Source organism: Eupeodes corollae, chromosome 1, assembly GCF_945859685.1.
Source record: "Eupeodes corollae chromosome 1, idEupCoro1.1, whole genome shotgun sequence".
Taxonomy (NCBI): Eukaryota; Metazoa; Arthropoda; class Insecta; order Diptera; family Syrphidae; genus Eupeodes; species Eupeodes corollae.
In genome coordinates this window covers 115,893,452-115,909,953 of record NC_079147.1, presented here as the reverse complement: position 1 = coordinate 115,909,953, position 16,502 = coordinate 115,893,452, and the positions used below count along the sequence as shown (strand labels likewise).

Genomic DNA, 16,502 nt, shown 5'->3' with positions numbered 1-16,502 from the left:
GGGGATCGGAGTCGAGTCAAAATTTGTGAAGAAAAACCTGTATGGAGGAGTTGGTTTTACAGATAATGCATTATGGTCTATTTATTTATATGGAGTAGGTATTCTTATATGGTGCTGAACTAATCAGTTCTGCATTGTTTAACACGAATCAAACTATCTCACTTGCACTTCACACATCGAAAACATCGAAACACAATTTTCATTTAAAAAAGTGCTGTCAAACTTAATCATTCTTAAATCTTCACCAAAAAGATTTATTTAATCTAAACTGAGATAACCCCCAATGGAAAACACATATTATTTCAAACGCAAAACTGCCCAACGAGATACAAATGCAATATCAATCGTACCAACATTTAAGAACGAAATCACATAAGATCCATTCGAGACTCGTATAAATGTCAAAAACCCACCCATAGTAAGATTTTACTCTAACTTTTATCGGTGTTATTCATTCTATGGAAGGGTTTTTTTAATCGTGTAAAATCCAACTATACTATAGATAGATTTTCCAACACGGGTATTCCTGTGGGCGAGTAATGTTGTCAGGGTTGGAGGGGACATACAGTTTTAAGCCAAATCCGAACGGCTTATTTGGAAAAGCAAATTTCATGACACGAATTACACTTGGGGGATTTATTAATTCACCGCAAGAGGTAATACCCGTGATTAAAACTTTAGATGAAATAGGCAAGTATCGAATTCTATACTTCTGGCATGACAGTCCTACCCACTAATTAATACCCCACGGGTAATACAATATCTGAATTAATTCTTTCCTTTTTAACTAGCGATAAACTGGTAACGGAAAGCTGTGTTTTTTAGATTTTGGAGTTATATTTTTCCTGTGTCTACTAATTAATTTCTTATTTATTTATATTTATCAATTGATGAATTACTTACCAAAAATACTAGTGATGGTGTTGGAGTATATTTGTCTATGCTAATATGTGACAATAACGATGGCATATGTCCGTTTCTAGCCCCAACGAAACACATTCTAGAAGATGCCATAATATGCACTGACAAACCACCAAATGCTGATATCGCTACTAATATTGGGATTATCAAAGACCATACACCCAATACCTTCTTTCCAAATGTCTTAAAAAATAAAAAAAAATAATTTTTGTATAAAAGTTAAACAAAAAAACAATGACCACATACCACAGCAATAGCTTCAGAAGCAACCATTTCTTGTTTTGTGAGAACAGCCAGGTAAGAGAAATTTGCAAGAACATAAATTGCGGTAACTAGAGGCAGTGATATATAAATAGCACGTGGTAGATTCTTATATGGATCACGAAGTTCTTCTGTCATAAAATTCAAATAATTCCATCCAGCGTAAGAAAATATACCAGAGTAGAAAGCAACTGATAGTTTGCCCGGATCTGTTTCTGAGTTTTCGAATGGTTTGTTGAAATATTCAACATTTCCTGTAATTAACAATATTTATAATTAAATGAAGAATACGAATATAGTAAACAAATTATGAGAAATTAAATGGGTTAAAAACGTAGGATATTTAAACATTTTATATCATAAAATTGAATACGAATACATTGGACATATAGAACGTATGATTACATCACAATAGATTCAACTAAAGATTTTATGATAATATTGAATAAATTAAAAAAAAAAAGATATATTGGCCATTTAAATTAATAACATGAATAGTTCTCTGATTATAATTATTAATCAAATATATGTACGTATATGCTAAAAAATAATTAAATTAAGCAAGAACATTTAAGAACATTTCGTTATATTTTTATTATTAATGATTACTTTCATTTGGGAATTTTGTTAGTTAACTTTACTTTAAAAAAACTAATGAATTCCTCCGCGCTGCTTCAATTTGTTTGATAAAAATAACAAGCTTGGCCCAAGTTGAAGGAATTGGAAGTAATTTGGTCCCAATCAATCAAATTGAAAATGCGTGCTTTTGGGTCGACGCATCTCTTTTTAGATTGGCCAAAAATTATACGTTATTACCGTTTAAACGGAAACTCGAAAAAATAAATATTTGTTTTCTTCAGTGCTCTATTTTGTCTCCAATTTTCTTTCTTATATTAATAAACGATCTGCAACTTATCCATTAATCACTATACTCAGCTTTTCATATTTATTCCTCGATTCATACCCTTGCCTTTGAGGCGTGGAACTTTAATAGCAGCGTATATCTTTCCGTAAAACAATTCTGTCATAATTCTCCAACTTCTTAGAACAGGGTTTACCTTTGAAGCCAATTTTAGTCGTTCTGTCCAGTACAGATATTCTTTTTCAAAAATCTCGAATTTAATTTCCTACAAAATTTTGTTTTTTTGGGTCTAGTCATTTCCGAGATATTAGCACACAAAAAAATTGGATAAATGGGCCGTACTGTCTCTTTGGTAAGATTAAGACAAAAAAACGAACTGGTCACTTTTGTAGAGACAACTGTAGACTTTAAAAAAAATGGTCAAAGTTTTTCGAGTATTTTATATGGAAAAACTTAAAATGTTGTGATGTTTCCAACAAATCTTGGGAGAGACAGCGGACAAAAAATGTAGCCGCTTAAAAGTAAAACACCCTAATGAACAGAAACGCACACAGTTATAAGCAACATTAAAAACAAGAGTTCTTTTTTATAGGAAAATCGTTGTAATACATACCCATTGCCATCCAAACCAGGCCAAGAACAATTATCAATACAAGTGCTGCAACCTTTGTGAACATGATTACATTTTGCATTTTCGTCGTGGCTTTCATGCTGTAGGAATTTAAGAAAGTAAGAAAACAAATCATAACTGCTGCTAGAAGTTGTAAGGCACCATCTGGTATTTTACATTCTTCAGCAAAGAACGGCTGAAGAACATAGGAGGCAACTGTTAGACCCATGATTGCATTTGTTGTGGGCCTGGAATATTAAAAAAAAAAAGATTTTAAATAAAAATAAACTTAAGTTTGAATAAAATATATAAAAAAATGTCTTTGTACAAAAAAAAAAAATATAATTGGGTTGAATTATATATGTACCTATGTACATTAGAATTAATAAAATCAAATATTTAGTAGTAAAATAGGTTAAGGGTTATCTGGATTTTGAATTTCAGGAATCTGTGAGTGTCAATATTTATTTGATTAATGCCCTGTGGCTGAGAAAAAAAGGAGCTCTGAACACTAAACGTAAACATATCTTTAATATGATTCTACTGTACTGCCACCGAACTCCTCCTCATTTGAATGTATGTTTCCATATGCTTCTGGGTGGTTTAGATTGCTGATATATTATGCATTCAAGTGGGGACCTGGAAAATGTACAGTCTTGATTCGTCACAGTAAGAAGCGTTGCATTTTTGTGTGCATAGCATGGCAAATACGAAAGCTACTTTTATTGAAAGCATATTTCCAGATTTTCAAGCTAATTATATTTATCATGCGTAGCTTTGTGAACGAGCTATTTTAGGCACAACAAAAATCGATGCTATTAACTAGAAAAAAAACGGCAGTCTTTTCCCGACATCTTATTAATTTAGTTTTCAGGAATCAACTCGCATCAAGATAACATTAAACAAAAATTATTGATTATAACGAACTGTATTTGGAAAACAAAATTAAGTTTTTTTTCTGTTGCAGACACAAATTCTCTTTTAAAGGATTAAGATGCCCTAAATCCGAATCTTGCCTTAATTTTTCTATTACATCAGGTTTTTAAAATATACATATGTACATATATAAAAATGCCAAAAACAACAAAAAACCGAGTTTTTGGGCCTAAGTTAAAACTCAAAATATCACAATAGTTTTGAAAAATACGTTTTAATTTTTAGTGCTGATTTTGAATCCAAATTCTAATTTGAACTATTTGTTCAAGTTTTAAAAATACCCGCAACATTATTTTCTAATATATTTAAAAAAATTGATATAATAGAATTGTTTGGAAAACAGATTCGTTGCAAGGACGCAACTTACTTTCAAACCGTTTTGCCTGTTTTTGTTGAAAACCATTTTAGCAAAAATGGTTTAGCGTTTTTTTAGATTTTTGAAAGTCAGGTTTGATATATGTATGTACATACATACATACATATATGAAATAATATAAATATTTGAACTGATTAGTGAAGAAAAGATATAGATTTGGAAAACCATAACGGATTTTATTGAAAAAAGGATACTTCAAAAATTTTTAAAGCCTCAACGTGTTCAAAAAAATTGTGATATCTCACGAACTTGACGTGACACATTAATTTTGAATTAAGCCCACCATTGGATAAGTGCAATTTTAATGCAATAAGGAAACCATGTCGACTATTATTTAAAAAAAAGAATAATGAAATTATGTATTATTTGTGTTTTATTTCATACATGGTTAAATATCATAATGGCTTGAGATATTATGTATGATAAGGTCTGTTCGGTAGAATTGTATATGTTTTGTAAATACACAAGATAACATCATACTTAAACCTATTTCTAATTTTTGCGTTGTCCTCTTAAATTGAAAATAAAATATAAAAGAGGCTTGACTATGACAAAAACTGAAAATTTTCTATTGCCTATTAAATAATTATTTCTTTGCAATCAATACTTAAGCATAATTATAGCATAAAAATAACCAATGTTGTATTTTGTTTTTGTTTTCGCTTAATTGACTAAAATCTACCTCAAAAATCGCGTGCCCTGCAGGATTCCAAAATTGTAAAAATCTTAGTTACGCCTTAAAAATGCATACCTCAAAAATGGCGTTCTCTGAAGGATTAAAAAAAAGGATAAAATTGCATACATACTGCACATATTAAGTCATATATAGAATGGGTTGAACTAAGCAGCAGGTTGAAAACCGGAATTATTTCCAAGGAGAGATTAAGGTGGAAAAACGTCCTGCAAAGATTGGTGCACATAACTTTATACTTGGCGGAGAATCACATGGCGTTTAGAAGATCATCCGACAAGTTATTTTAAAGGAACAATGGAAATTTTGGGCCTTGTGCAGTTGTTGGCGAAGTTTGATCCCATAATTGAAGAACATGTCAAACTGGCGATGAATCACGAATTGCCTGATCACTATTGCGGAAAGATTGTACAAAATGAGCTGATAGAGCTCATGGCATCAAAAGTAGTATCCACTATAATTTCACGCATTAAGGAAGCAAAGTACCGACTGTACTCCCGACATTAGCCACAAGGAACGTTAAGATGTATCGATGTAATCGAAGACAATGTATGCGTTAAAGAATATTTTATTTCATTCATAAATATTTATGATACAATGGGTCTTGGTCTCAAGGCAGAAATATTAAAAAAAAAAAAACTTAAACGATCATGGTCTTAGCTTGACTGACTGCTGGGGACAGGGTTATGATAATTGTGCCAATATGAAAGGCAAAAACAAAGGCGTCCACAAGAGAATACTGAACATAAATCAATTATGGGTGCCATACAAATAAAATCAGTCTTCCTGTTTGTAATTTTACAAAAATTATTCAATTTGTTTGCATAATCTGTCAACAGGTGAACAATTCTAACTAATCTCTTAAAAACGCATTCACTCAAAAATTTAAGTGACACGCGCTGGCAGGCTCGAGTTAAAAGCGTAGAAGCGGTCCGCTATCAACTATTTGAAATACACAACGCTTTGGTTTCATTAGCAGAGAATTGCAACCACTTGGCAAAAGAAATAAAAGACTTAAGCTTTATTGTTTCTTTTCTTTAGAAGTTTGGTATGACGTTCTTTTTGAGTTAAATATTTAGACCAAAGCAAGTCAGTCACCAAAACTAACTTTCTCCAAGACTAAGACGCTTTAAACGCCGACCGGCTGCAGATGTTATTGATGAACAGATTATAGATAAAAAAAAAAGTTTGAATTCGAATTTTTTAATGCTCTCCCAGACACTATCCTTGTATTTAGTTTTCGGAAACATGGAATTATATATATGCATAATATAAAATGTAGATAATAATGAACTAATGCAACATTGCGCCTTACTGGAAAAAAATTGACAATTAACTTAAAGTCCGATATAGTTGCAGATTTGTTGTGCAGTGAGATTTTAAGTATTCTGCATGATATCCAAGAAACTAAAACAATGACAATTTTATAAAGGAACACAACTTTCAGGAAATATATCCAAACATTTGGATTTCTCTTCGCATTCTTTTAACCAAACCAGTGACTGTGGCCAGTGGAGAAATAAGTTTCTCAAAACTAAAACTTATCAAAACTTATTTGCGGCCAAGTACGTCTCAAACAAGGCTGACAAGCTAGGCTTTGCTGTCGATTGAAAATGAAATTGCAGAAAATATTGGTTTATCCAGTCTAGTCCGAGAGTTCGCTCACAAAAAAGCAAGTAAAGCAAAGTTTTGAAATTTTTGTAAATATTTTTTTTTTGTAAATAAGAATTGGTATAAAATCCTTATAAAAAAATCAAAACCCAGAATTTTTCTAATAGTTGAGTTTTGTTGATAATACATAATACATAAAATAGATGTTGATTGAGAAAAAGCGGCGAAATAAAAAAGAAAATTAAATACAACATAAATATATTTCACTAAAGCTCAAATCAACTTACAAGCAAATAAGAATTTTAGCTTCTATTTAAAAGAAAAAATAGATTATTTCCCTAGATTTAGCTGTTGTTATAATCAAGTAAGGATAAAAGGATTGAATGTTTCGATCAATGGTGAAATAAACTTGATTTCCTTAAGTGTATTTGTTTTTGACATTTTTGAAGTAAAACAAATCAATACAAACAGAATAAAAATAATTATAATTACTGAATTATTTACAAAACTTAATGCAATGCACGTATCGTTAACGTCTATTTTAGTGACTTGAAATATTTATAATATTAGAGTTGGAGAATTACGAATAGTTTTTCTTTTAAGGATAAATTCTATTTTTTCATAAACTTGCGATTTCCCTTCTAATTCTAGAGAAGGAGGTTATATATTTTTGTAATTGAAAAAAATAGCTCCAAATATTTGACTCATTTAGGGCGCCAAGCTGGTTAAGTCCGGCCCTGATTTCAAGTGGCCCAAAGCAAAAAGTTTGAAGGTGTTAAATTACAAGATATCATTTTCTAATTATTTTTTTGCATATGTGTGATGAATTTAAGCAATTTCAATTCCTTATTGAAGAGTGTACAATTCTTATTTAAGTATTTTTGTAGTTTTTAAATAAATAAATATATAATTTGATTCTTTTAAATCTCATAACCTGGTAAAAAAAGATTCTAAATAAATGAGGAACTGTTTGATTGATATAAAAAAAAAACTAAATATACATATATTTCATTAATTCGTATATCTTCATTGTGATTTTTGTTAAATTTATTGTAAATATAAATATTTGTTTATCTATTTCTATTTTATGATAAATCACATCATGTGTCTTTTAACCAAGAGATGTTAATTTTTTGTCATAAGGTAAAGAGCAAGCACTACACAAACTACATTGGGTTTTAAATTTGTGAACAAAATAAAAAGTATTTAAACTTCATGTTAGCATTTGCAAAGTTTTCGGGTCGCTGACACCAAATGATTTTTATTTCAAATGTATTTATATAAAACTGGAATTTGATATCAATTGATATAAAGCATGACAACTCTTTTTATTTTAAGGTGTACATATAAATACTGTATGACCCCTGAGTGTACAGTTCAAAAATTGTTGGAAATAATGAAATATTAATAGATACAAAAGAAATTCAAACTAGCATAATAATCATGTAAATGGACCCTAAAACTAAATTTTATGTGATGACTTTTATTTTCAATAAAGTAGGTTCAGTCGTTTAAAACTGCACAAAAATATAAATACATATATTTCGCTGAAAGTTGTGCTATAAGTTAAACAATTATTAATCGTTTGAGTGGTTTCAATGATCACATATTGATATTGAAGTGATGCCTTTATTACAAAAATAAACGTTACGATAAGAAAAAAAGTCTTTGAAGTCTCATTCTTTTACTAATTAAAAGCGTACACTTCAAAAATAGTTAATAGTTACAGACACGTTTTTCTTGTTCGAAAAAGAAAAAACTTTGTTTAAATTTTTACAAAAGACAATGAATGAATTAAAAAAATCTTTTTGTAAAAGTTAGTTGTTTTAAAGATTATATAACTAAATTGAATTTGTATGAATCTTGACGGTTGACCTAACAGCATATAAAATGTTCGCAATAAAAAGAAAAAGCATTCTTTTTTTAATAAATAATAATATAAAACTTGATAGAGAAGTCTCAGTTTGAACTGACATTGAAGATTAAAAACTTGTTTTCTCGATGCTAAGTAATGCCTAGACACAATATACCTAAGAAACAAAACAAATATATTTTTTGCAATCATCTCTGGAGTTAATATTTTAATGCACATATCTTATTCCAGTGATAGATGGCGAAAAGCACGTTCTAGTTTGTGTAAGATAAACAAATCGATAGAAAAAAGCATTTTTGTTTTGTTGTAGCTTAAGATACCTTACATTGAATTCTATACATTTGTAGACCTTGGTTAGTGGGGTTGACATAAGAAAATATACTAACCAACAACCTTCATTACATTCCTACTATATACATACATACTAATCAATTTTCCCTCCTCTCATTGCATATGAGTTAGAAAGTAAACATTAAACATACTTGACATTAACCGAACCAACAGGTTTTGATGCAGTTTTGTTTTTACTTCAAAGAGCTTTTTGAGTATAAATATAAAGTGTTTTCTTCTAACTTCTTAGCAAATTTAACTACTCATTTTGTTTACTAATATAAGTAAAATGTAGGCATACGTATTGCATTTATAATAAATCAAGTTAAATTGTTTACTTCAACAATAAGTTATACTTTCGAGTAGACTTTGTTTAAGGAATTTATTTATTTAAACCACATGTAATTGGCAAGATAAACGTTTATAATCAACTGCCCGTCTTGTTTTGTTTCTGGTCATCTATAAAAAGTTTAATATGAAATTATTTATAGATCTTGGAAAAATTCATCCCATTTAAATACTATTAAATTATGCAAAGAACGATGTTTGGTGTTTCGAGTTTGATTTCGATAGACGATAAGTTTCTTTTTTGGGAGCCTTCTATTAATTCAAATTTATTGTTTGATCACAGATGGAATCACAGTTTAAGGGTCCTTTCGGTTCTTTTGAGGCTAATAAATTTCTCTTCCCATTTAAATCTTTGTGCCTTTTTTGTTTATTGGTTCTAATCAATAATTAAACATTGAAAACCATTTTCAGCAACTATTTACTTTTGATGGGGGGTTTCTGATAGAAGTTTAACTGAAGAAAACACCGTTACTGCTTAGATATTTGTTTCTTATTTAATACGAATCATTCTTAAAAGGCTTTTCGGTAGTATTATGTGCATATATATAATTACTTCATTAAAACGATATACTATTTCATTGGATATAAAATGAAATGCTACTCTAAATGCAAATATTCTTTCTCAGTTTAAAATAAATTACAACAATTAGGTTGACTCATACATTTTGCATTATCAATTTGTCTGATCGTGAAGGTTTTGCGAGTTAATGGAGGGATACAACTAAACGTCTATTTGACTCGCATTTTGGGACACCATTGACCAAAGTGTGTCATTCGTGTAATAGTCAACGTTTTATGCATTGAAATTTTTGAGGGAGAACGTTGATGGTTCGTTGCCAGAGAAAAATTTGATTTTTCAGTGACTTCAGGGAGTCAACACGTTGACCCTTTACGTTGATTGTGTAGTTGTAGTTTAAGATGCAAGACTTTATCGGTAACATCATACATTATACTAAACAGCACGATAGAAGAAAAAAAATTATTAATGCCTAGAAAAATATTGCTTTAGGCTTGTTTTACAAATTTGTAGTACCCGTGGCATGATGGTTATTGCGTTGGACTGTCATGCCAGAGGTCTTAGGGTCGATCCCTGCATATGCCATCTAAAGCTTTTTCTCGGTTACTGCCTCTTGCGAGGAATTGACAAATTCTCCAAGAGTAATTCTTGTCATGAAAAGTGCTTTCTCAAATTTGACGTTCGGATTCGGCTTAAAACTATGGGTCCATCTCTGACAACAGTACTCGCACACAGGGATGGTTGAGAGTAGTAAGTCACTAGGCCCTAGTTCTCAACGAACTGTTGCGCCACCCAATTTATTTATAAAAAAGAGGCTGGGATGCGAGCCACACTGATAACTTCCCATCCCGTCTGTGGATTTGTCTTGCTTAAAAGTTTGTCTATATGTACTCATATCAATTTTTACCAAATTTGCGTACTATTTTTTGTATATTTTATTTTTTAAGAAAAAACGGACTGTTGTATTTTTATATAAAAATTACTGAATATCGAAAACAATATTTTCCTTGAAATAAAATAAGTTTGAAGCCAATATTTTTAAATTTTGAGTAGAAAGTAAATTTTTACCAAGTTTTAGTATTGTTTTTTTTTAGAGTTTTATTTTTTGTAAAGAAACTGTCAAATCGATTTTTTTCAAAATTTGATCGAATGTTGAAAACAATATTTCTTATAAGATAAAATTATTTTGAAGACAATATTTTTAGTTTTTGAAAAGATATTTGTGTCGAAAATCAATTTTTACCAACTTTTGTTAAGTTTTTTTTTAGGTTTTTAATTTTTTGTACAAAAACTGTCAATTCTATTTTTTTCAAAAGTTAACAACAATATTTTTTGAAAGATAAAAGTAGTAGCCAATAAAGCCAATATCTACAATTTTTTAAAACATATTCGAGTCGAAAATCATCTTTTACCAACTTTTATACATTTTTTTTGTAGGTTTTTATTTTTTGTAAAAAAAAACTATCAAAATTTGTCCTAATGTTGAAAACAATATTTCTTATAAGTAAAAATTAGTAAGAAGCTATTATCTCAAATTTTTGAAAAGATATTTGAGTCGAAAACCATTTTTTACCAACTTTTGTTAATTTTTTTTCGGTTTTTAATTTTTTGTAAAAAAACTGTCAATTCGATTTTTTTCAAAATTTTACTGAATGTTGACAACAATATTTTTTGAAAGATAAAAGTAAATTAAAGCCAATATCTCAAAGTTTTGAAAAGATATTTGAGTCGAAAATCAATTTTTACCAACTTTTATTAATTTTTTTTAGGTTTCTATTTTTTGTAATAAAACTGTCAATTCGATTTTTCTCAACATTTTTCAGAATGTTGAAAACAATATTTCTTATAAGATAAAATAAATTTGAAGCCTAAATTTCAAGATTTTAAAAAGATATTTGAATCGATATTCAATTTTTACCAACTTTAAGTAATGTTTTTTAGATTTTTATTTTTTATACAAAAAAATGTCAATTCGATTTTTCTCAAAATTTTATCAGATGTGAAAAACATTATGCACAAAATTGTTTTGGAGATGAAATCATATTTTAGTCGTAAAATTTTGGAGGTGACGCATTTTTTTTCTCAGTTTTTTTTTATTTATTAAAAAAACCGTTAAATGGATTTTTTCAAAATATATATTTCTTTAATATCACATTTCAATATAATATATAAAATTTAATTCAAGTCTCTAGCGTTTTTGGTTCGTAAGATATTTAGGGTGAACCAAAATGTTCACCTTTTTTAAACTGCTACGGTAAAAAAAACCACCCACGCAATTTTCTTGAGATCACTTTCTGCATCTTTCTGCCTTATTATCTGTATAACAAAATTTATTTGAAATCGATATCTCTTCTGGTTCTTGAGCTATGGACGACGAAAAAAACGTCGCGAAAGACGGACGTACCAAAAATTGAATAATGTTTATGTTTTAGTTTAGAAAGAAACAAATGAGATTGGAAGTTTGTCAATATTTCATAATTATATCAGAGGGCTTTAAATATAATCTGCAGCTTTAAACATTATCTAATGCGATCAGGGATTGCTTTTTTTGTTTATTTGTATGGCTTGTAAAAACATAGGACTCAAAGTATAGAAATACATTTAGTTATTATTATTATTATTATAAATTCTTTATTTAACCAAAACTCGAAATACATTTGAAAAATTATATAACAACATTAGCATGGCAATAAATATATTTGCAGTCTAGTTTTAGGTGTGGTATTCTTACTTACAATCATTTTTTGTTTTAATACTTGGCAGATGTTATCTGAATCTTAAATTAAAAAAAAAAAGATGTTCGCAAAGTCTCCGTATAGATAGTGTTTTTTTTTTTTTTTTTTGAAAAAAGGCACTAGGAATAAATGTTAAAACCAAAGTGGTAACATTGGAAAAAAGTTAGTTTCTACGTTCACCTTTTTGCCAAATTGTATAATATTATGATTGTGATTTTAAAAATACTTGTTTTTAATATATTGTTATAATAAATGTTTTATCTCAGAATCAATAAAAAGAAAGTTGCTGTACGGAGACTTTTTGGACTAAGTGTATGTACATATAAAGTAATAATAAGTGTGGTCGATAATCCACTATTTCTCTCAGTAGAAAGTTTAACATATTACATTTATCAATTGCTTCAATTAACTGTATTTTACTTGAAGTGAAAAATAAGATAAATGTCTAATAAATGTGTAACATCGAGACACATACATAAAATATTTCGTTCCATCAATACGTTCAAGTTCAACTCTTAATTAAAATAAAATTTTTAATTGCTCATTAGAAATATGATTGTACAATGTACATGGATAGTTTAAACTCTCAAATATGCGGCTGAGCTAATTGTGGAATGTTATTCATGGTTTGGTAATTAAAATTGGTTTATATTAAATATAATTAAGATAGGAGCCTATAAATTGATTTAAAATAATTCAAAACAATCTAAACCAGAAACCCAAACACAGTTTTAGCTTTCACACAAAAATGTATCAATGCATGTTTGTGAAATATTATTAATTGTGTTCAGTTCTTTTCTACTAAAACAGATACAGTTTAGTACAAATTATTTTCACACAAAAACACAACCAACATAAATTGGTTTTCAGTTCCATTGGGTCTTAAAAACATATTCGCGTGAGAAATATTGTTCATGGATATAATACATAACATATATTACCACTTTAACTTAGTGTTAAAATATTGTAGCCTTCAAACGCAATTTTAAACAAAAACACAATACATTTTAAGTATAGAAATAAAAACGCTGAACTTGCTTTAATGATTTACTTATGTATAAAAAGAGGGCCAAAAAAGAATATGTACTTGGACTGGCAATTTTTATTATTCTTTTACTTATTGCTGGGTTGTTACATAGATCCAAAACCATTGTTTTTTGAAATGTTAATTGTTAAGTAGGTCGTATTTCATATTTGTTTAATAATACATACACTCCGCTTCAACTGAATACGCACACAAAATTTTGAAAATACTTTTTAATTTTGTTGGGGTATTGTGCCATCTGTTGCTGTTAACAACTCTTTGAAGATGTTAAGAAAAGAATGATCCAAAATCAACTATACTAGTTTTTTTCTCCCACTTGCAAAGCTTTCTACTAGAAAAAATTGAATACACTTTTGAGTCAGTTAAATAGGTACACAAATAAAAAATGTTTCTGTTAAGTTTGGTAGTTCGTACTTCCTTTTAATTTACTTTTAATCGTTTCTTAAATTAGTTACGGTACGAATCCTACATGCTTTTGATATAGTTTGATTTAATTGCAGAAATTAAGAATTCCTTGTCTTTGAACTGACGACCACCAACATTAACTGTGGGGACTAACCATCCCCAAGTTTATTTAATAATGTTTAGATCAGATGGAAGTTATGGAAGGAAATGCAAATGTAGCCCCTTTGTCCACGATTTTATTATGTGAACCGAATATAGGCACGTTCCAAGATTCCCTTGTACCCAGGTGTAGTTATTTTTATGCAACGACCTCGACCCTAATTTATCCATACAAAATTAAATACAATTTTTTAAGTAAAAATAGAAGTAAATATAAAATAAATGAGCAACACAGAATCTAAATAAGTGCAACTAAAATGGTCATACAGTTGGTAATTTAAAAAAGAACAATTAATTTTTTATTCAGTGATTGTCAAAATGAAACAAAGATATTTGAGCACGGAACAAAAATTAGTCTACAAAAGGAAAAGTAAGGCGATTTCACAAAAACAATGTCCAAAAAATTCACTTCCTTAATTTGATGTCAACGTGTTTGATGAATTATTGGAAATAAATGAGAATTGCCTTATTAAATCTAAAAACACTTACATTAAATTTAAAAACAAACTCTAAAAACAAATCAGTGATTGATTTTAATTAAATAACATAAAATAACAAAAATTGAACCATCAAATAATTAGGAATTAAGGAAAATCATTCAATTAAAAAGACTGTGTTGGCACAAAACAGTATAATTATACTTGTGACATATAGGAACTATGTGTATGGCAAGTATTGTACTAGTAAAAAATGTCGAACTCGAGATTTTAATCAAACATGTCTGTCCTTCTCTCTTCCGCCTAAGCCATTGTTCAAACTTGTAAATAAAGGTTTACAGCAGATTCTGGTAAGACGTTTTATATATTTATTCAAAGATCAAGTGTAAAGTTACACCCACATCAAATTTTTGGGTAAATATCGAAAATTCGATTTTTCTCAAAATCGTCCCGATAGGTTTTTATAAAATTTTCTCTAAAATGTTTGTACTTTTATTTATATTTTCTCAGGAACTAATACACCGATTAATACCAACTTGTATTTTTAAATCGTAAAATATATAAGAACTACATTTACATCGACTCATTGGATACAGGATCAAGTCCGTACGACCCAGTCGTGTATTTTATTTTAGATGCCAATATATTTTAGATTCATATAACAAGCATATATAAGAAATATATAAGAACTACATTTACATCGACTCATTGGATACAGGATCAAGTCCGTACGACCCAGTCGTGTATTTTATTTTAGATCCCAATATATTTTAGATTCCTATAACAAGCACTTAAACGTCTGTGTGTGTTTTTTTAAATTTAATTTAACTTGATTTATGACAAGGAATAAATGCGAGTTTAATTTTCTTTCAAGAAAAGTAAAACTTAACAGCTTCCTATTTTGCAAACGGTTTATTGTTTAGGCTTTTATTTACAATTTTAAATATGAGTGTTTTTTACTTCTTTTTTAAATTATCACGTAAAAGTAAAATCCATACTTTTTTCAAGTTAAACAACTTAAATTAAAAAAAAAAAAGAATTCCTAAATTTGATAAGATTTTTAACAGTTTTTTGGTACCTTGAGCTATGATATACTTACAGAATACTTTTTCGCATGTTTTCCAAAATTGTAATAAACTAATGTTGTACCATAGGCACATTTTATCATAATTTTTATTCAAAATAAGCTCTCATAGAATAACTTCTACAAGAATGCAGGTTCGTCATACAAAATAGAAAAAGCATTCAAATAAGCACGTGTGGAGCAAATAAAGTTCTGTATGGGTAGGCACCTAACCCTCATATTGTATTGTCTACATAATTTACAGAGAATAAGGATTTACTGCACCCATATCATCAATCTTTTGTGAAATTAATTTTGTTTGGTCACTAGAAAGAAGACCACTCCGTATCGATTAACGGGTGAATAAAAGAACTAACTTACTTTAATAAGCTAACAATAGATATGAGTAATTTAATTAAAAATGATGTTACTTACACAAAAATCATCATTGCGTCCCAGAGGTACAAGAATGCTGGCAAAGATCCGAAAGCTTCGTATATATAAGCATAGTCTCCCCCCGATTTAGGTATACAAGTACCGAGTTCTGCGTAACAAAGTGCTCCAATCATGGACAATAGCCCAGATAATACCCAAATGACTAAGGAGGTTCCGACAGCATCTACTTCGCGTATAACGCCTTTGGGCGAAATGAAAATACCCGAACCAAATATGATACCCAAAATAATCGCAACTCCTTCCAGAAGTCCCAGTTGTTTTTTCATTTGAACTTTCTCTGTTGTTGGAGCATCTGCCCGACTGTTAGGTGCCTCAGCAAAACTCATTGAAGTGGGTGGTTGTTCCACGCCAGGCGTTATGAGAGCTATTTCACTAGGCGATGGAAGATCTTTCGAAGCCATAGCCTTTGGTTTTGATTTTACGAACACGCGAAAACAACTTCACCACTTGGCGACTATCCGCAACCGAATGAAAACTAAAAATACAAATAAGTTAAGTTAACGCGATTCCAAAGGTGATAGTGATAGTGAGAAGAAATACTGCAAAATTCTCTTTATGTTGTTTAAAGTAAATTGAGTGTACTCTAACTTAAACCATTTCTTTTATTACTTCGAAGAACAAGCGGTTTAATAATTGAGGTTATATATGACAAGACTAGAATGGTAGCTTATTTACTACACTACATTTATCAATTCAATTAAAAATAAGAACAATTACTTTGGTTTATGTTTTGAGCGTGTATATTTACAAGTAATTATTAAGCATAACTTTTGGTTTTTTTCTTATAAAATTATTGAAACTTCAAGTCGTACATGTACACAGTGCAAGTGCATAAAATAAGTACATATGTAGAAGAGATGTATAAA

General features: G+C 29.3%; 1 protein-coding gene across 1 annotated transcript in view; it reads right to left on the bottom strand.

Moving 5' to 3' along the window:
* The window catches only part of LOC129954060 (Y+L amino acid transporter 2), a 19,932-nt gene extending 3,430 nt beyond the window's left edge, over window positions 1-16,502 (bottom strand). The window contains exons 1-5 of the mRNA XM_056067709.1: window positions 16,354-16,502; window positions 15,616-16,111; window positions 2,658-2,902; window positions 1,168-1,436; window positions 904-1,104 (exon numbers count right to left, since the gene is read on the bottom strand). Coding sequence (XP_055923684.1) covers window positions 904-1,104; window positions 1,168-1,436; window positions 2,658-2,902; window positions 15,616-16,037 — 1,137 coding nt within the window. The 5' untranslated portion in view covers window positions 16,038-16,111; window positions 16,354-16,502. The remainder of the gene's footprint in view (window positions 1-903; window positions 1,105-1,167; window positions 1,437-2,657; window positions 2,903-15,615; window positions 16,112-16,353) is intronic.